Source organism: Thunnus maccoyii, chromosome 21 (assembly GCF_910596095.1).
Source record: "Thunnus maccoyii chromosome 21, fThuMac1.1, whole genome shotgun sequence".
NCBI lineage: Eukaryota > Metazoa > Chordata > Actinopteri > Scombriformes > Scombridae > Thunnus > Thunnus maccoyii.
In genome coordinates, this window is record NC_056553.1 from 18,838,829 (window position 1) to 18,859,276 (window position 20,448).

At 39.4% G+C, this 20,448-nt stretch overlaps 1 protein-coding gene across 1 annotated transcript; it reads left to right on the forward strand.

Annotated features, from left to right (window-relative positions):
• Positions 1 to 7,585: 7,585 nt before the first annotated feature.
• Positions 7,586 to 20,152, forward strand: LOC121887754 (cyclic nucleotide-gated cation channel beta-3). Its single transcript, XM_042398705.1, has 18 exons — positions 7,586 to 8,413; positions 8,915 to 8,969; positions 10,362 to 10,533; positions 13,767 to 13,921; positions 14,077 to 14,403; positions 14,481 to 14,689; positions 15,222 to 15,272; positions 15,356 to 15,442; positions 15,551 to 15,615; positions 15,838 to 15,960; positions 16,552 to 16,693; positions 17,580 to 17,739; positions 17,930 to 18,027; positions 18,118 to 18,201; positions 18,388 to 18,506; positions 18,583 to 18,735; positions 19,197 to 19,347; positions 19,467 to 20,152. Exons 1-18 carry the CDS (start codon positions 8,285 to 8,287, stop codon positions 19,485 to 19,487), a joined length of 2,301 nt encoding a protein of 766 aa, XP_042254639.1. The 5' UTR covers positions 7,586 to 8,284; the 3' UTR covers positions 19,488 to 20,152.
• Positions 20,153 to 20,448: the final 296 nt, after the last annotated feature.

Here is a 20,448-nt window from a genome sequence, read left to right on the forward strand (position 1 = left end):
AGAGGAAAAAGAAATTGGGCTGTTAACATTCATGAGAAATGATCACAGTGTCAGAAGGACAGCATCCACTTGTCATCGCTCCAGACGGCACTTATCTATTTGACTGGCCATCTTTCTTCTTCTTTCTTCATCCCAGTGATGTTTGAATCTATCTTTCTTTCATTTTTTCTGTCCTTCTGTCCTTCCTTCCTTCACTCTTTTCCTTACTTACTTTCTTCCTTCTTCCCTTCTTTCCTTTCTTCCTCCCTTCCTTCTGTCCTTCCCTCCTGCTGTCTTTCCTTCCTTCCGTCCTTCCTTGCTTGCTTCTTTCCTTCCCTCCCTCCTTCCCTCCCTCTTTCCTTCCATCCTTCCTTCCTTCTTTCCTCCCCTCTTTCCTCCATCCCTCACTTCCCTCCTCCTTTCCTTCCTCCCTTCCTTTCTTCCTTCCTCCTTTCCTTCCTCCCTTCCTTCCTTCCTTCCTTCCTTAATTCCTCCCTCCCTCACTTCCTTCCCCTTCTTCCTCCCTTACTTCCTGCCTTCCTTCCTTTATCCCTTCCTTCCTCACTTCTTTCCTGCCTTCCTCCCTTTCTTTATCCCTTCTTTCCTTCCTTTTCATCCTGCATTCCTTCCGTCCTTCCTTCCTTCCTCCCTCTCTCCATTTCTCTGTCATTTCCCTCCCTCCTCTCCTCATTACTTTCTTCCTTCCTTACTGCACTACCTCCTTCCCCCTTTTCCATTTCTTTACCTTTCCAATTTTTTAATTTCAATTTTTTCTATCTTCAAAACTGTCTGATTGAAGATCAGTCCAAGCGTCACCATCCGCCTTTGTCAACTTTTATCAGCCGGTTGCACAAAGACCTATTCAGTGAAGCTCTGGATGCACAAATATCACACATATTCTATCACTGCTAACAAGAGATAGAAGAGCTCGAGTTTGCAGTGTGATCAGAATCAGGGCACAATGCACATGCGAGCAATATAAATAGACAAAGTGAAAAAAAAAATGCAGACATACTGTAGATAGGAATAAATAGAGCCACAAGAGATGTTTAGCATCATGAAGTAGATCTCAAAGCCTGTCGTCAAATGCTAAGTGCATATCCCTGCTTATCAGCCACCTGTCCATCCAGCCCCCTCTGCTCTCCCAAAGCACCTGAGCTGCTGGCCGCTCTTCACAGGCCTGGACCCCACTGTTGTGACTGTGGGAAACATGTGACTGAAAGACTTAATGGGCAGTCTAAATCACAGGCCTGTCACTTTGTGCCTTCATTCAGATTAATGTGCACACCAACCGGCCAGGCATTAAGCCCCACAGGCCCTCTCAATGACACACCTCAGCGCTCTGTGGCACACTGCTGCGCACCTGCTGCACACAAATACACACTGAAAACCCACACGGAGGCTTGTCATGCTCCTTAAGAAGCTCATGCACTCAAAACACACACGCCTTCACCAGGAAAAGCAAATAAAATCAGCACACTGCAACCTTGGAAAGAGATGAAATGGAAAGAGTGAAACAATGGGAATGTCGGGGAATCAAATGTATCGCAACTGCGGAGTCCTCCAACAAAAACAAGACCATGGCCTTGCTTGCTACTTCATCCCACCATCAGCCTTCAGCTAGCAACTGAAGCACTTAAACATGTACTGTAGGACATCTCCTCATGATTAATATTATTAGTTTCCATTCAAATGTCCTGTAAATTTTAAATGATTGGTTGACATGAGACAATAAATATGAATCAGGTGTGTTTCCATAAGCCTGGGGGATGAATTAATATGATTCCTCAATAAAAGAATGAAGTAATGTTAGAAAGATTTATAGAAATCTGTTCAAAAGGATGTCAGCTAAAGATTATGTTTCACTTTTACTTGGAGATTTTACAGACAGAAATGACAGCACATCCAACATCTGTAGAGGTTGCTGATCTTTGCTGTTTACTGCTCAGTATCTTAAATGACAGACCTTTGTCACCTTAAGTGAGCATTAAATGTTTTCTTCTTTTTTTTTCCTGAAATGTGTCCACCTCTACAGTATCATCATTTCTTTGAAAAGACTTTGTTGGAAACAAAGCTTTTGACACCCTGAGTATCAACAGTCTCAGTCACTTCCCAAAAACTGGTTTCATCCAAAAGAATCAGATGTTAAGTATTAATTCTTTGGGATTCGGCAATGAATTAGTGCCTCTTTTTTATTTTCTTGGGACAAGTTCTGTAGTGGCACCTGATATTGCTGTCTTGAAAATGCTCATAAATCATGATGTCTTCTCTTTTTCGCTTTCTTGGAGCTCAAAATAAATCTCAACAGCATCTGGCTAATTTTAATGAAAATAGTTTCATCATCTGTTGGAGAGGAGAGGAGAGGAGAAGAGAGGAGAAGAGAGGAGAGGAGATATGAAAGGATGCTCTGCCCTCATTTGGTAGAAGAGAGAAATGCAATATTCAGCATTCAGGACTGAGACCTTATAAAGCACCAACACTCAGCCCCTTCTAACTTTTCAAGTATTTTCCCCTTGAAGATAAATTTAGTACTATTACAAAGCAACACTAAACACTGACCTATCACAAGTTAAATTTGGATGATCAAACACTTTATACATGCATAGATTATATTGTAAAGGCTCAGAGAGTTGCTACAAACACATTTATTAAACACAGTTTTTCCAATTGTGAATCCAAGATACATTATACAGTATTACACAAAGACTCTGCATTGATATGAGGGAATAATGTGTCATTATTATGTATAAATATGCAACAGTCCACAGTATGTGTACTTTCTTAACAAATTTTATGGCCTTAACTATCTAATTCATACTTTCCAGTGTCTTATACAGTAAATGGAGAAGAACAAGGTACCGTATTGAGCTGTGAGAGCCAATATGGCTGACAACAAACACCTAAGATACCTAAAGTCAGAGTTTCTCAATAGAAAAACAAAAATAACAGAATGCTTAGCAGGAACATTGCCAAAATACCCCCACAAGGATTTCTAGGATTATTACTTTAGTTCATGCAGACTTGCTTGGAACTGACCATTTAATACTTGTTTAACACCACTGAAAGTGGTTATAACTACTTACAACTCAGCTACATCCTGATTCCAAATTTGTTTTAGCGCACAGAAAGACAAACTAATAGATGACTAATAGATGACTTCGATGACATATATATATATATTTATATATATATATTTATATACATAAAGAGAGACTACATTATATTCTTTCTATTGGAGCCTAAATTATCAATTTAGTGAGTGTGTGTGTGTGTGATATTTAATTTTGAAGAACTTTATTGCTTTATTGCTATGCTGAACTCATCAGCATAGTTTTCAGCCACAGCAGGCAGCTATTTCCACTGTCCCCTACCTACTCAGCAACAAATACAGAGTTATTATTGGACTAACATTCATCAGGTGGTAGGAAACACAACTTCAAATTAATGATTGTGCAACGTGTCTGCTGGATTTGAAAATAAGCTACCATATCAGCTTTATAAAGTGATGATATGTCAGTGTTTTGTTTACAGCTTGTTTCTGCTGCCACCAAATGGACAATAAAGCACTTGAAGCAGGGTTTTGCTGGTAAGCACCATGTCTAGTTTCAGGCAGAGGACATCCATCAGCATACTGACAATCTAACAATTACATTTTCCAAGCTAAACAACAAAACTAATGTTAAGGTGTAAACTTTGCATGTAGAAAAAAGTTCTAGTCATTTTTTTTATGTTGTGGAAAACTGTGAGAGCCAAAGTGAGACAAGAAAGGGTTGTCATACTTGAAAGAAACTATAACAATAGCCTCCAGTGTCTGTGGTCATGTCAGGCCTCAGATGCTCAATTATAACCAGTCACTCTTTTATACAAAGCAAAACTAAAGGTTTCTGTAAGCTTCATATAAAAATAAACATAGTTGTCAAGCCCATTGACTTCCAGTAGCATCAGACAAACAAAACACACTTGGTCTCTAATATTTCAAACACAAAAACACTAGCATGAGTGCTCTTTTTCAGTAACTGGAAATAGTCCTTCTAAGAGCTCTTTTCTGGGAACAAACCATCGCTATACTTCTCTTCACTGAAAGGAGACCCCTCACATAGTAGCTGAACAATGTTTGATTTTTATGGCGTTGTTAAAGGACGAACCATTTCTATGAAATGGCCTCCCTCGGTAAGAGCCTTCTTATAATTTCCAGACCCCTGGTTGAGTGTAGCTCTGTATTACACCAATTAGAGCAGTGAGTCATATGTCACTAGCCACCGGAGGATTCTGCCTCCTCCACTCTATGCTATAAATTTACCTCTAGCTGTTACACTGGCAAGGCCTATTGTCGTTCAGCTGCTGACTGACAGCTGAAACTGATATGTTACCTACACTCTGGGGTCAGGGTGGTGTGTTGAGGAGTGTGTGTGTGTGTGTGTGTGTGTGTGTGTGTGTGTGTGTGTGTGTGTGTGTGTGTGTGTGGAGGTGAAAGGTCAGGGTTCAATCCAATATTACAGTATAGCGCAATTGCAGTCATTCATCTCCTTTAACCACTTTTTTTCTTTTTTGCTTGACTCACCTTCAGTCTCTGGGTGACACACTGACAATTCTACAACAAAACACATAGGTTAAAGGGTTTTCTTCACTGTTCTCTAGGTTCACAGCAAGTAAAACAACAAAGAGCTCCATTTTTTGCTCTGTCTAATATGTATCAACCTCTTTGACAGCTATGTCAGGGATTTGGCCCAGCCCCTAAGGCTTAATTAGATTAATGGAAGAGATTGGAAAGTATCTAATGACTTATCTCCTTGTATCACTGGACAGTGGAAAGATGGAGAGGCATGAAAAAGTGAATGGACACTAGTCTGCTTCCTCCTCCACTCGTCCTCTCCTCTCTTCTGCCCGCGACAAGTCAATGGTCCTTGAGAGAGCTCGGAGATGCATTACACGAAGCCCACGGCTGAGTCAAGCCCCGTCTGTATCACAGTGGCATTTCATTGGTTGTTCCTCAGCGTGACAAGAGGAATGGAACAGCAGAATATGGGCTGAGTGTGTGGGTGATAGTGGTGTAATTTTATTCTTAACGAAAAGCCAGCGTATGAGTGTCTTACTGTGATAAGGGCTAAATGAAAACAGGAAAATATGCAAAAATGTGTCCTTTTGATTATAAAGTCTACTGTGAATCACAGTCACATGTGTGCTGCACAATATCTACAGTAGTAGAGTGCTTAAATGTACAGGTTGACTACTGGAAAGACAAAACATATGAAAACTCTTTAGATTTTGCTGATTTAAAGCTGCCCTGTGGTGTGTTTGACTACTTGTGCCAGAGTGGAGTAATGTTTTGATGAGTGGGTCCACTTTTGTTGTCTTTTGTAACAAACAGGCCTCACACAGAGGGAGAAATCAGAATCTAGCTGTAAAACTGAATACTTCTCACTTTATATTTTATATTCTCAAAATCATTTATGGTAAAGTCTACATGTTTTTAAATGAAAATTAACTTTCCAAATACAGGGTTGGGAGGGTTACTTTAAAAATGTATTCCAATATAATTACTAATTACCTGTTAAATAATGTGGTCAGTAACGTAATCCAAGTATCACAATATTAAAGTAACATAACTTGATTACTTTCTGTTACTTTTGGATTACATCAATACCAAATATGCAAATAAAGACAAGAGAAAAGAAATATCAATAAGAGGACTTCAAGTTAAGTGTATTCTGTAAGATAAAAGAACAATGTAACCTTAAAAAAGAAAATGGGGAAACCAAGATATTTACCATCAAAAATCTGTCCTCTGCTCAGTGTATTTTTAAAGAAGCTCTTATACTATATGTGCAGCGGCATCGTGGCCTTCAACGCGTTTTTTATTCAGATTTATCTGCATCATACGAGTTTTCTCTAATTCATTCAGTATTGAACGTGCTCTGCGACCACTGACACATTGTCAACTCCGGGCGAGTTACGCACGCAGTCGTCTCGGTGGAGAGCCGTTATGTGCGCTACAAGCTGTCATATACTCAAGCTCTCTTTTGACTTATTTGTACGAGTCTTTGGGACTGCCACAGTGTGTAACGACCGTCCCTGCCTGCCCTCGCAACATAAGTTCACTGTGTGTGAAATGTGTGTACATGCGCCCGCTGTGCGCACCTGCGCGCGCCATGTGTCATCATCCTCCACTCACATCATCGTGGATCAGTGAGTTATTTTGCCCTCTCATTCCTGCTCTGCTTATTGGGGACTTTAACAGCACATTGTAGTATATCGTTCTTTATTTTAAAATGTATTTTAAAATTGTAATCATGCTAATAATCCCAGTTTTTACTAAATGTATCGTTAATCTCATAACGTCTTTTTTTCTGTAACCTTTTTTTGGAATCCCAATTACGTAACGTCGTGTATTCTGTTACTCCTCAAGCTTGTCCAAACACCACTACAATGCATCTGTTTTAGAAAAACTAAACCCAGGATCTTACCTTTTCTAGGTAAAAACATGTCAGGGAGCTCAATGATTGGTGGTCCCTCTATAATTTTGTAGAAGGCCTGACCAATACACCTGAACACTTCTTTGGAGGGCCATTAAAACATACCGATCAGATTTTACCTCTAAGAAGGAGGTAAATATATGTATATATTAATAAAAGACGCCAGCTGGAAGGCTCACAGAAGCCAATAAGGACAGCAGCTTCTACACAAGGAAAGTAGGGATACTGTTGTTAGGTTGCTGGTAACACTGTCTTCGTGACTGACTTTGGTGAGGAATGAGAAATATCTGGCCAAAAGTTTTGGTTATTTTATTTTTGTGGATTTAGTCTCAGAGAGTTTTGGAGAGCATTTCTGAAATTTTTTTCTAAGTCCAATAGTCATAATTCACCACTTTCACATTATTTCACTGACTGACATTTAGTGGCGGTAATGTGCCCAGAAATGTACTAATGTCCTAGAAAAAAGGCAAGAGAGATGAAAACTGCTTGCTAGTAAAAATTGATGGAAACAATGAAGGTTTCGAATTACTAAAAAAATCAACTTTGCAAATGTTCCCAAAGGAAGAAGATGAATCCAACACTTGTGTTTGGCCTCAAGGATACAACCACACAATGCATTTTAGTGAAAAACACTTTAAAGAGGACATACTATGCTTTTTGTGATTTTTCTTATTTTTTTTAATATTGTTATGATGTCAGATGTCTGTGCTAAACATGGTCAAAGTTCCAAGACTTGAAGTGAACGTATATAAAAAATGGTCCCTGCAAGTCAAAAGCCAGGGCTTCGCTGTCAATGTTGCTCCTTGTGATGACATCAGATTGTTTGTTTGTGCCTTGTTTATTTGTACCGAGGGGCAGCTTCCAGAAGCTAGCCAATCAGAACAGAGTGGGCTCATCAGGAGGGGGGCCTTAAAGAGACAGGAGCTAAAACGGCCTGTTTCAGACAGAGGCTGAGCTGAGGGGCTGCATAAAGGGCCAGTATAACACAAATAAGGAGTTTTTAAAACTGTAAATCATGTAAAGATGTTCCAATAGATCCCCAGAATATAAATATAGACCCGGAAGTGTGCATGATACATCCCCATTAATGTAAACATAACTTTGTTTACAAGAAAATTACACAGGGTACCTTTAAAACACTACATTTGTAAAAAAATAAAAAATAAAAAAAAAAGAGTAAAAACCTCAACCTCATTAATGCTACTTGTTCTTCAATGTATTTAAGTAAGTAAGAGTCAAGTCAACCTCAACTCCACTTGATTCCCCTTTTCTTTGTGCCAACTAGAAATACCGATACTGTGTTATTGACTCACACACACATACACAAAACACAACATAAGCAGACACAAATAATCAGGTATAATCAGGTATATTATTTAAATCCTACACAGCATACATGTACAGTATGTGCTGCAGTGCATGGAGGATGATGTGTCAACATCAGTTGTTGCAGTTGTCATGACAGGACAAGTAGTAGTATTCCACTCATGATAAGTGCAGTCTGTATGCACAGACAGTCCACCAATGCCTCAGCCCTGCTTTAGTGGTCAGCCATAAGCCTATTGGGATCTTATATGACATGGTGATGGGCTTAGATGCCGCTGGTGATGGTGGCAGCTATTCTCTGTGCAAGAGTATTAGCGGTGCTAAAAGCAGTACGTAATACCATCAGGGCCAACTGTGTTATGAGGACGTGTTACTTTAACTGAGGGAAGAGGGCAGGGGATGAAGCAAAGGTTCACAGTGACGCTCTTTAGCTCCTCAGGAGTCAGTACATTCCCTTCCTAGTCACTTACAGACAACACAGCAGATGCACCTTTAGGTTTCTGGACATGTTTAGCAAGTTGAAGGGCCTCCTCAGTGGCCCACAGGTGCCACAAGCTTCTGGGACCACCAGTGTAGCTCCTAACCCGGCTCCAGACCCAGCTCCAAAACCTGCTCCACCTCCAGCTGCAGAAAAGGTAAAACATGCAATGGAATAAAATTCTTCTGTGATCCTCTTGCAAACTTCTGTTAGATATCATACTGTTCAGTATGTGCCAGTAACAGCAGCAGCAGCCAAGACTGAAACCAAAAAAAAAAAAAAGAAATATTGCATCCAGCTTGTAATACAGCAAGTCTGGTTACATTTGTTTCTCCTAAGATCACCGCAGTGGCTTTTTATCTGTCCCTCTATCCATTTAACTGCTCAGTGCTTATGCCAACAAAGAATCAAATAAATTTGTTTCATTACAAGGACCTCATTGAAATCGCTCATTACCCGACAGGCACTTTTAAATTCATTTCATCTTGAACACAGCAGATTTTTAAAAGTGTCTATCAGGCATGGGAGTAATTTGTCAAATGCTAAATTCACTATGCTTTAAAAACGCTCTCTAAATTAAAGTGTCTCTCTAATGACTGGGCTTTGACTAATGAAGTCGACTATCTGACTTTGGGGAAAATGTTGATTTGTCGTGTAGGAGGAGAAGCCAGCCGATAAGGAGAATGAGGACAACAAAGTGGACAAACCGCAGGGTAAGTAATAATTCATTTTAGAGGCTGAAATGGCAGGTTTAGAAGATAAATTGCTGTATGTCATTGTTTGTTTAGCTTTATGTAAGATGGGCTGTCATCTCTCATTTTACAGAGGGTTCAGGAATATGTTGTAACCCTCTAAATTATATTTCTGTCCGTTAGTTTCGACAACATACACTTACAACAATACACAAATATCACAGTTTCACTCATGTAACTTGATTATTTGATCACTCTTTTCTTGCTCGCTATGTCCAGCTGCTCTGACTGTAAATATGTGTAGAAGCATTTTGGATCTTTATTCCTGTAATCCTTTTTCAAAACAAAATTTGCAGAGTATCGGGAAGCCGCAAATGGCTGCAATCAGCTTTTGGCACACTTGTAAGTCGGCGGTATTGATCAAGAAGAAAAATCAGATAGACAGAAGACAATAAAGATGCACACAATGACAAAATTTGACTGTTGACAGCTGATCAATATGGAAAGTTCAGCTCTGAGCTTATTGTCAGTCCAAACATCAGTTTTCCAGGTTTCTGAGGTCTATAGGAAATGTAATTTTAGTGACTTGTTGATTATGTTGTTCATAGCTTAGATACCTTTCTTCTAGAGATTTTAGAATCAAGGACGATCACCCATTTTCACCCAAAAGAGCTGGTCATTCTCTTACTTAATGTATCAGAAAGTCAGGGAGAGAGCAAACCCAAACTCCTAACCAATCTTATGACTGCAGGACATGCCGTTATGGACATGTACGGATGAATCTGGACTTGTGGAAATTATGAGTTTCATCCATGACTTTGGTTCAATTTATGCATACTTTGTGTCCTTCTCGTCCACAGTATGTCTCAGTCATGTATTTAACCAGTGCAGCACAGATGCCAAAAAAGAATTAAACAACTGTATTTTGCCTCACTGCTTTATATAGCCCTTTCTTGAACTGTGGTTTGGACTGTTAGCATTTTAACATACTGATACTGTAAAGCCACATCAACTATACACTGTAGAATCATCTGGAGGGCATTATTTTTCAAGGAACTTTGAAATCATAGCACTTTTCAAAAAACAAGTTACAAAGTGATTTAAAGTAAAATAAGGAGTAAAAAAGTTAAATAAAACATATAAATACATATAAACATATAAATTGAGATAAAAAAAAAAAGGCTTTAAAAGGAGCAGTAAAATCTCTTAAAGTAAAATTTTTAAAACTTGCAGGCAACCAGTGAAGGGCAGCAAGTATTGGTGTGATGTGGTTTCTTCTCTTAGAGCATGTCAACAGTGATGTGTATAACTTGTAGTCCTGGATGCCTCACCTACTGAGACCAGAATAAAGTGTATTACAATAATCATGTCTCCAGGAGATAAAATGTAACTGTGGTTGTCCACCTTTCTTAGAATCAACTCCAGCCCCGGCCCCGGCACCGGCCCCGGCTCCGGCCCCAGCCCCGGCCCCGGCCCCAGCCCCTGCCCCGGCTCCTGCCCCTGCTCCAGCTGCAGCTCCAGCTCCAGCTCCAGCTCCAGCCCCAGCAGCAGCCCCAGCCAACCCTGATCAAGCGGGAACTGAGGGGTAAGATATATATCTGTTTGTTGTTTGTTTTGTAGAGTGATGACATCAACAAGCATAATCAAATAATTTAGCACCAATCACAATGACATCGATACACCTTCATCAGCAAGTTTTTCTCTACCTGATTTGTTCTCAGCATTAGAATATGGAACAGCATAAACATAAGCAATTAAAGAGACTAGATGTAGTGTTTTTATCCCTAGAGTATCTGCTCTGTCTCCACACTCAACATTAGCCTACCAAAACACACACCTGCCAAGACACTGACACCACCAACTAGTATCAAATTAATCAGCCAGTGGACACTAATTAATCAGACTCCCTGGCAAGATGGCAGAGAGAGACACAGAAAGCCGCATGTGAGATCTTAATCCCCTGGTGCAACATGCATATTAACAAGAGGATGACCTGAAAGTGGATTAAAAGCTTTTCAGCTTTTTAGATGTAAGAAGCTCACCAGGGCTGCTTCTGGCCCAGCAATAAAAGCCATGAGGGCGATAGGTAAAGACAGATACAGCTGATCCTCACAGTTATAAACACACTTGTCCAAATGAGGAGACTTGATGTGAATGTTTCATCAGTGAATAACAAGGGAGTGATTGTAAGAGCTGGGGGCTCTGTGTGGAGCACAATTAGAGATGCCTGCAACCAGATTGAATGATGTGTGGAATAAATAGCCTGTGAGTGTCAAGAGTTCAAAGGTTATGCTATTACACTGTACTCCACATGAGGGCTGATCTTTGGCATGTTATAAAAGAATATTTTGTACCTCTGATGAACATAATGTAGTGTTCTATTATTTTTATTGATTAAGAAAAAACCTTCATCGACTGATGATTATAATGATTTTTTTGTCATCTTGGATAGCAGCAGAATAAAATTCCAATCAAAATTTGATCTCAAAATACATGCTCATTATTACTTAAAGCAGGCATGATCAGTATTTGTAAGTAAAAGGGGTCGCTCGTTGTGATGAACCCACAGAGAATTAACACTCGACTCTGCTGTTCGCCTGAGCTCTATGAAACTTTATAGCAATTTTCAGCTTATTATTTTTGTTTTACAGTGCGACTATTTTGGTTCAGTGTCACGGCTCTCATAGCATTGTTATTGGAAGCAGCAGGCAGCTGTTTTTGGTGACAAAGCTTTAAAAACAGTTGATATGCTACTTGTCCAGCACCAAACGACACACAGAGTTGTTGACTACCTGATGAATATAGTTGCACATTTAGCAGCTAATTAGCCAAATATTTCCTTCAGGAGTTAGTGGAGATCAAAAGAAAAAGCTAAACAGAGAGTGAATATTGGACTTAAATCTGACCTGGTGGCCAGAAAAATAACTCAAAATGAATGCTAATGCTATGTGTCTACTGGATGTGTAAATAGGAAACTGTTTGGTAGCCAGTTCACTATATCAACTTACAGGTTGATAATATGTCACAGCTTTGTTTTCACTATCCCCAAGTGGCTAATAAATCGTTTATTGCAGGTTTATACAAGACCAAGTGTCTATACAGCCACACTTGCAGCTTCGTTGAGACCAGGGTTGCCAGGTCTGTGTGACAAAACCAGGACAGTGGCCAATCAAAAGCAGCCTAAAAACCAACCCAATACCAGAACTCAAAATATGCCTCTGCCAAACCATATACACTGCTTTTAAAGTCCAACAGCATGGTTATCATTGCCAAATGTATTGTAATATCTACAAAGTGACACAATAAATATTAAGTGTGCCAGCATTAAAAGCAGTTTTCCAGAGTTGGAATTGAGAGGCGGGCGCTGGGCGGCGGAGAGCATTACAGCACCTTGTGTGTGTCTGTGTGTACGTGGGTGGTGCGTTGGCATGTGTGTATATGCTGATCTGGATCAGCATATACACGCAGTTGGTAGGATTTATGTATAAATAAATTATTTCATTTAAAACATTTCATTTTATTTATGGATATTATTCATGTAATTTGCATGCAAAATAGGTCTACCCAACTAGCAGACAAAATTCAACCTACGGCAACACTTCAAAAGTAGCCCAATTCTGCAGGAAAACCGCAGACCTGGCAACCTTGGTTGAGACTTTACTTAGGCACAGCAGTTCTTTAATCCAAATGCGTCAGCATGCTAACATGCTCACAGTGATGATGCTAACATGCTGAAATTCAACTGTTAATATTTACCATGGTCACTTAGTTTAGCATATTTGTATGCTAACATTTGCTAGTAGCACCAAACATGTTTCCACTGAAGCTGACGGAAATGTCTTAAGTTATGCAGATGTTTGGTCATAAACCAAAGTTTTGGGCATGTTAAATTGCACCAGGTGAAGAGTTTTGAAGAAGCACATTTTGTGTCGATCTATCTAGTAGATGTTGAATCTTGAGATATTTCAACTGATAAGTGAAAATTTTGACCTGCTGGTTAACTATAGGTAGTTATTAAAATGTATCCTCTGTGCACCATGATATCAGTACCAAATAGTGGAGGTGGGGGATGGTGTGTTTGTGGTGGAGGGATGGGTAGGAAAGTGAGTGAGAGGAGGAAGCCCAACTCTTGGACTGTTTGAATCAGTCTCCTCAACTGATGTGTGCTTAACCAGAACTGAGTTCACATCCTCACTGCTGTGCAGGAAATCTTCCACTTTGTGTCCAGCATTGTTCCACCTCACTGTGATGCCTCCCTCATGATGCATGGAAAGAGTTTTTCTGATTCATGAGGGAGTGATAAAGAAACAGGCTGTATGCTTTTTGATTATTACAAGTATATTTTATTGGCTTTGATTTGAAGATCTTAAATTAAATATATTGTTTTTTTATGTCACCAAGTTTAGGGCAGTTATGGTGCAGTGCTGATTGATTTGTAATGACACATATGAATCCCTTTTCTGGCTCCTTTGAACCAGACGTGTTACTGAATTTTGTCCACTAGGAGGCGACATATGAACCCAGATTCCTGTGTCTGTTGCACTGATTCTGGCTGTCAGCTGAGCCTTTCCACTTCAAATGACATTTCACAGTTTAAATGTCTTTATTTGACATTACAAATCACAATTACTGTACTAAGTCATGTATGAATGGTAGTTCCTGTAGACTCATTTTATTTACATTTATTTTATTTACCATGTTATATTTTGCTCTAAAGTGTATCACGAGGAATTTTTCTAAGAAAGTCTTATCCAACATAAACACGAACATTGTAGTAAACTGTTCATTTTTTTCCTGACCTTTCTTTTCCTTGTTCAGACAGGAGGCGGCCTCACCTCTACCCATAGTCATCAACAAGTACTCAGATGCGCAGCTCAGAGCCATAGCCAAACAGATGAAAGAAAGACTGAACATCTACAAGGAGAAAGTGACTGATCCGCACGCTTCATCTCCAGAGATCAGCCCTCCTGTCAGTGAGTACAAACACAGATTTATTACGTTTCAGCTGTGTTATAAAGCATAATATTTGTGATATATGTGAATGTGAATATCTTGTTAATCATAAGTGACACAGTTTTCAAATTATGAGTATTTCCTGTAACATTGAGTCTTAATGTTGTCCTTTCAGCACCACTGCTGCGCAAAGACCACTACACAAAAGTCATCGAGGAGAGGAAAAGGCAAGCAGAGGAGGACCGGATAAAGAAGGAGGAGGCTGAGAAGAAGAAGAAAGAGGAGCAGGAGCAGAAAAAGAAGGAGGCCGAGCAGAAGAAAAAGGAGGAGGAGGAGAAAAAGAAAGCAGAGGATAAAGATGAGAAGGAGGAGGAGAAGAAAGAGAAGGTGGACATAAAGGCCAAGTTTATTGCATTTTTCTGGTCTTTTGTTGACATTCTGCTGAAGCCAATAGAGGACAGCATGGACTCTGTGGTGGGGACGACCATCGACCCTTTCACAGGTAAACTCCTAAATCTTAAGACTATGGTTTAGAGTTTATCAGGCACATTAAATTCCCATCATCCCCTCTCTCTGCAGACCGTCGCTACATCGCCTGGCTGAGCGTGGTGACTCTTGCCTTCAACTACAACACCTGGTTCGTCACAGCCCGTCTGTGTTTCCCGTATCACACTGAGAGCGCCATCCCTCTCTGGTTCGGACTGGACTTGCTGGCCGACGCCATCTACCTCATAGACAGCATCATCTTCCAGCCCCGCAAACAGTTTGTCAAAGGAGGAGACATCATAGTGAGTCTTGCATAATCCTTTTTTTGTGTGTGTGATCAGTTTTTATCAATATTTAAACATGATTATAGTGGTGAGGTTACAAGTTGATAGATCACAAATAAAGTAGATGAACATAATCACAAATGTCCATTCATTAATCAGCATAAAATTGCCATTCTATGTACAATCTATTAATCGCTTGGCAGCTGTAAGGCTAGCGACCCAGAGACGTCTCTGCTCAGCACAGAGTTCCAAGTTGGAGCTGTTATTAAGTAACGGGACTTCTGGAAAGTAAGAAATTGATTTGGACAACATATATGGCATCTTTTAGCATTTCTGAAACCCTCTTCCAGAACTCTGCAACCCTTGGGCACTCCTACACCATATGAAAAAACGTGCCCAATGCATTTTAGTGCATAGGAATGCAATGTGTAGGGAGTGAAATATGTTCTGTGTATGAAAATGAGTCATAACCCTAACCGATGGAGGCTGTCACATGGAGACTGAAAACTTTTTTTTTTTTAAATATTTTTTCTTTTTATTATTCTTTCAGAAAGACAGACAGTTGACAAAGAAGAACTACAGAGAATCAGAGAGATTTATGGTATGGTATTTGAGGGATTCTTTGAACTTTGAATTTTAGGATGATGTCATCTTAGTGACCTCATACACGTCTCTTCTTAACAGGTAGACATGGTGTGCCTCCTACCTTTCGACTTCCTGTACTTCCAATTTGGATTCAAGTCCATTTTCAGAGCCAATCGTATGCTGAAGGTGAATTTACTCATGTGTTTCTCCCGTGTTGAGGAAAACATTAAAAAAAACATGCTAAGGTGACTTTCTTTCTTGTCTGTTGCTGATTTTTTCATGCTTGTTCTCAAGGCAGATACGTTTTTCGAGTTCAGTGACCGTCTAGAAAGCATCATGGCCAAGGCTTACATCTGGAGGTAAGTTACAAGACATTTAGCAGCTGTAGCCATCACTGTTGTTATCATACATAATAATACAAAGCCAGGATGTGTTTGACTTATCATCGGGTCAAGACAGAAACTCATCTTATGAAATTGTCAGAGTAAAAACATAAGTAAGCTATTCCTGCAATTTAACAAACTCCCTAAACGTCAGATATCTCCCTTTTTAATGGCATAACCTCTTTACTCATCTGTTAGAGTGATTCGCACCATCGGCTATCTCCTCTTCATGCTCCACCTCAACGCCTGCTTCTACTATGTGGCTTCAGAATACCAGGGCATTGGCAAAACTAAATGGGTTTACTCCGGCCTGGGCAGTGCGTAAGTGTTATTACATTAATGCTTGTGTATGGCTAAATAGCATTCTTGTTTGTGTTTGCATATTGCACAGTTTTAAAGTATCATTAATGTGTAAAGTGAAGGTATAAAATCTTGCTCACCATTACTCTCACTATAGCAATACTACTACTACTACAATACTATTACAATACAGTTACCCAATAACTTACCATGTTTTAACTGTCAAAGTGTAGTCAAAATGAAAACTGATACTTTATATCGATTTATATCGATACAAGATAATCCACTCAGTATTGTCATTTTAATTAAGATTTGTTAAATAAAGCTCTATTTAATTATTTAAAAAATAGAGTTTTTGAAAAGTTAAATGCTTTATGAAAATGTAATTGCCCTTTTGCTGATAAAAAAGATAAATTGAGCTGTAAACGACCAAAATTTGACCAACATGAATTTCAGACATAACACAGAGCTTTTATCTGTCTTTATGTTGTCATTACAATGGCTGCTGCACTGAAACAGAGTTCCAGTCTTTTAAAAATCATCCCTTAAATATCTGAAGAAAATGCCCAAATGTAAAATCCATTGTATGTTCCATCTCTGCTGCTGCTGCAGTTACCTCAGCTGCTTCTTCTATGCGGAGAAATCCCTGCTGATGATCGCTGAGTTGCCAATTCCTGACACCATGTTCGGACAGATCTTTCAGATGACAAACTACCTTTTTGGGGCATTCTTTATGTCCGTCATGCTTGGCCAGGTAGTTTCTTTCTTTGTGATATTTTTAATCACTGTTTTATGTTTTCTTCATTACATTTTTTTCTTTTTTTTTTGTCTTTTTTAATGGTGATTTGGTCGATCTGTTTTGGGATCTTTTTTTCCTTTTCTTTCTTTCCTTCTTGTTCTTTTTTTACCTTTTTACCAACTGTCGTATACTTTCTATTTCTTTTGGGTTTTTATTTTTTAAATTTGGCAGCAAGACATCCAGGGAATCAAACTCGAAAAATAGGGGTAATAACAACTCAAAGCGTTCACTGAGCTCTGGACACTCCCTCCTAAACTCATGCGCATGCATACTGTACTTATTCCCCTTTCCACAAAACAGACCAGTGACATAAAGTATAGTTTATGACAACCCCTCTAATGCCCCCCACCCTCTCCACAGGTACCTGCGATGTTACTACTTTGCTGTCCGCAGTCTGATCAACATCGGGGGTCTTAACGAACCCCACACCGTCTTTGAGATTACCTTTCAGATGACTAACTTTTTCACGGGCGTCTTTGTGTTCTCCAGTTTGATTGGACAGGTAACATAGAGACTCGTTCTGGCCCCGTAGCATGAGTCACGGTCCCACCTTCCTCACTTCATCTGGAAACTTCATAGTCTTTTTAGTGTAGTGATGTAGAGATAGAACGAAACCTGTCCATTTAGGATTGATACTGCTGATCACTAGTCTCCATCATCCATCACTCCATATGTTGTTGTATTTTAATGGTTCCCTGTAAACGTCTTGACTGTCAAAAAGCTTGTCAAAGGTTCTAAATGTGGCATTTTAGCATCTGGAAGACATTAATCCTTCTTTTCTAATAGTTTTCCAAAGGTTTCCTTAGTTTGTGTATTTATTCTCACTGTCATCCTGCCTCAGATGAGAGATGTCATTGGTGCAGCCACAGCAGGGCAGACCTATTTCCGGACCTCCATGGACAACACTGTGGCCTACATGGTGACCAACCACATCCCCTCTTTGGTGCAGAACAGAGTCCGCACCTGGTACACCTACACCTGGGATGCTCAGGGCATGCTGGGTCAGTAGACACTGCATGAAGTGTGTCAGAAACTGTCAGAAAGCCTGGAGTTATAGGGAAACTTCAAATCCTCATGCACACGTCATCTTAAAAACAAGACATGGTTCTGCTTTCCCTTGTAGCTCCAGACTCATTTGACATCCAATTTAGACCTAGAACTAACTTTTCTGTTTTGTTTTAATGATTTCAGATGAGTCAGAGTTGCTGGATAAGATGCCTTTGGTGATGAGAACTGCCATTGCTGTGGACATCAACCTGGCAACTTTTCAGAAGATTGATCTTTTCAAGGTGCAGGCACACTGAAGCACATATAAACACAACAGACACAGTAAATCAAGCATATTCCATTGTATGTTAAATATATTTTTTTTCCCATAGGGCTGTGACCAGCAGATGTTGGTTGATATGTTACTGAGGCTTAAGTCTATCGTCTATCTACCAGGAGATTTTGTCGTCAAGAAAGTGAGTTATCTTATTGTCATCCTGGATTTTAAATGTTAATTTTAGTTGTTTGGCCTTACCTCAACACAAAAATAATCCATCCCTCCAAAAACCCATCAGTGAAACCTTTTCGGAAATATCTGCTGCTTACTCTGTCAAATTGTGCCCATTTGTGTTTGTCATTTTCTTGCTTTGTTTTCTCTGCAGGGTGACATCGGTAAAGAGATGTACATCATCAAGAGTGGAGCGGTGCAGGTGGTGGGAGGACCTGACAACAGTATTGTGTTTGTCACACTGAAGGCTGGCTGTGTGTTTGGAGAAATCAGGTAAGATAAAAGGTTATGCTTTCTAGCTGTCAGTCCACAACAATGTATTGCTTCTAATCAGTTTGTTTATTCTCAGTCTGTTGCAATCATCCAAAGATGGAGGAAACAGGCGTACAGCTAACGTCAAAGCTTACGGCTTCGCTAACCTCTTTGTCCTGGAGAAGAAAGACCTCTTTGACATCCTCGTCCACTACCCAGAGTCTCAGAAAGTGCTGGCCAGGAAAGGAAGGTGAGACAGAGGCCTGGCTGAAGACAACACTTTGTTTGGTTTTACAATAGTTTTGTCATCACTCACTCATACACAATAAATAAACAGCATGTATCGTTGTCATCACATACACTGACCAACAGCTTAAACCCCTAAAAGTTGTAAAAAGCTGTTTGTATTAATAGTGATAGCCTCAGCACTTATTGACAGTTGTAATTAAATCTTTTACTATCAGAGAGAATATTATAAAGTGGATCCACATCCTTACAGTCCTAACTATCTTTTCAGATCTGTCTTTTTTTTCAAATATTTGCTTATATATTAGACTAGATCGTGTTATTAGATTATTTACACACAATATTTTCTCCACTGTAGGGACAAAAGGAGATTTTTGATACAATTGCAACAGCTCAACAAAGCTTTAACTTACAAGTATACATACAGGCACTTTATCAGTGAGCATTTGTTCATATTGTGTGTAGGAAACTAATGAAGGCCAAGGGTCCAGCAGCAGTTAAAGTTGAAGAGGACAAGAAGAAAGGACTGGCGCTGTTCGGACCCAAACCTCCCACACCCAAACTGCTGCGTGCTGTCGGTGGAACTATTAACAAAAGAATGATTGACAAATTGAAGGTAACAACTCCTTTCTCTCAATTACTGTTTCTCACATATCTACATTTGATCATAGTAAAGTCATTGCAGTTGTGCTGACTGCTTAACATAATGTACTCTATTCTTTTTTTTCCCCCCAGAGTGCTGCTGGTGGCCGATGATTGTATGTTATTTTTATTTTTTTTTTATAATAACTCCTTTTTGGGAGTGAATGTACAATTTTATTTTCAACCTCTTACTGCTCTTTTGTACTGAGCGTGTTTTGTTTTATGTTAAGATGTTGTTTGAGATGGATTATCGATAGGTTTGGTTTGACATATCTGGAACTCTGCACAGACAAAGTTGACCACAGTGAGGAGCGAGCACGATTGTGAGCTTTACTGTAACTAAATTAGATGTAACTGGATGAAAAGAAAATTCAAAATTACAATTAAAACACCTTTAAAAAAACAAATCTATAACCCAACCTGGCTGAGACAACAAGTGGTGCTAAGCTAACAACAAAAACTTTATTCACACATGTATTTCCAAACTGCTGTGATGAGATGTGCTGTAAATGATTCCAGAGACTGTCTGTCAACCTCAGCTACTGCCCCTTGTGGATACTGCCTGTTGTATACTGAATATATATTTTTATAGTTTATAGTCTGTCTGCTTTTATTGGCTATATTTATTTATTTATTTACGTTTGCCAATGCACATTAGTTGTAAAAGCAGACAGAGATTATCCACCATTATAACAATTTATAACAATCACTGAAAGTAATGCTGACTATATAATATTTGATTGATTTGATCTCCGTCTATATCTACTTAAATAAATAATATCCAGCTCACTTATAGTTGCATCCTGTCAGTTATATTCTGTCCTGTTTGTTTGTTGTGTATCTGTCTGTCAGTTTTGTGTTGGTACACTAGGAGTTAAGGACCAGACAGAGAGAGAGAGAGGTGCTAACTAATCCAGTTAGCCAGACAGTGACATTGCGAGGGGGTTAATTAACTAAGTGATTTGTGTGGTTGGAAACTCTACAGCCAGAAGTGACTGAAATAACCTCAGCACAGGCTAATTTTGTTAGCTAATTTAAACCGTGACTTACTATAATAATTCATATGTTATCACAT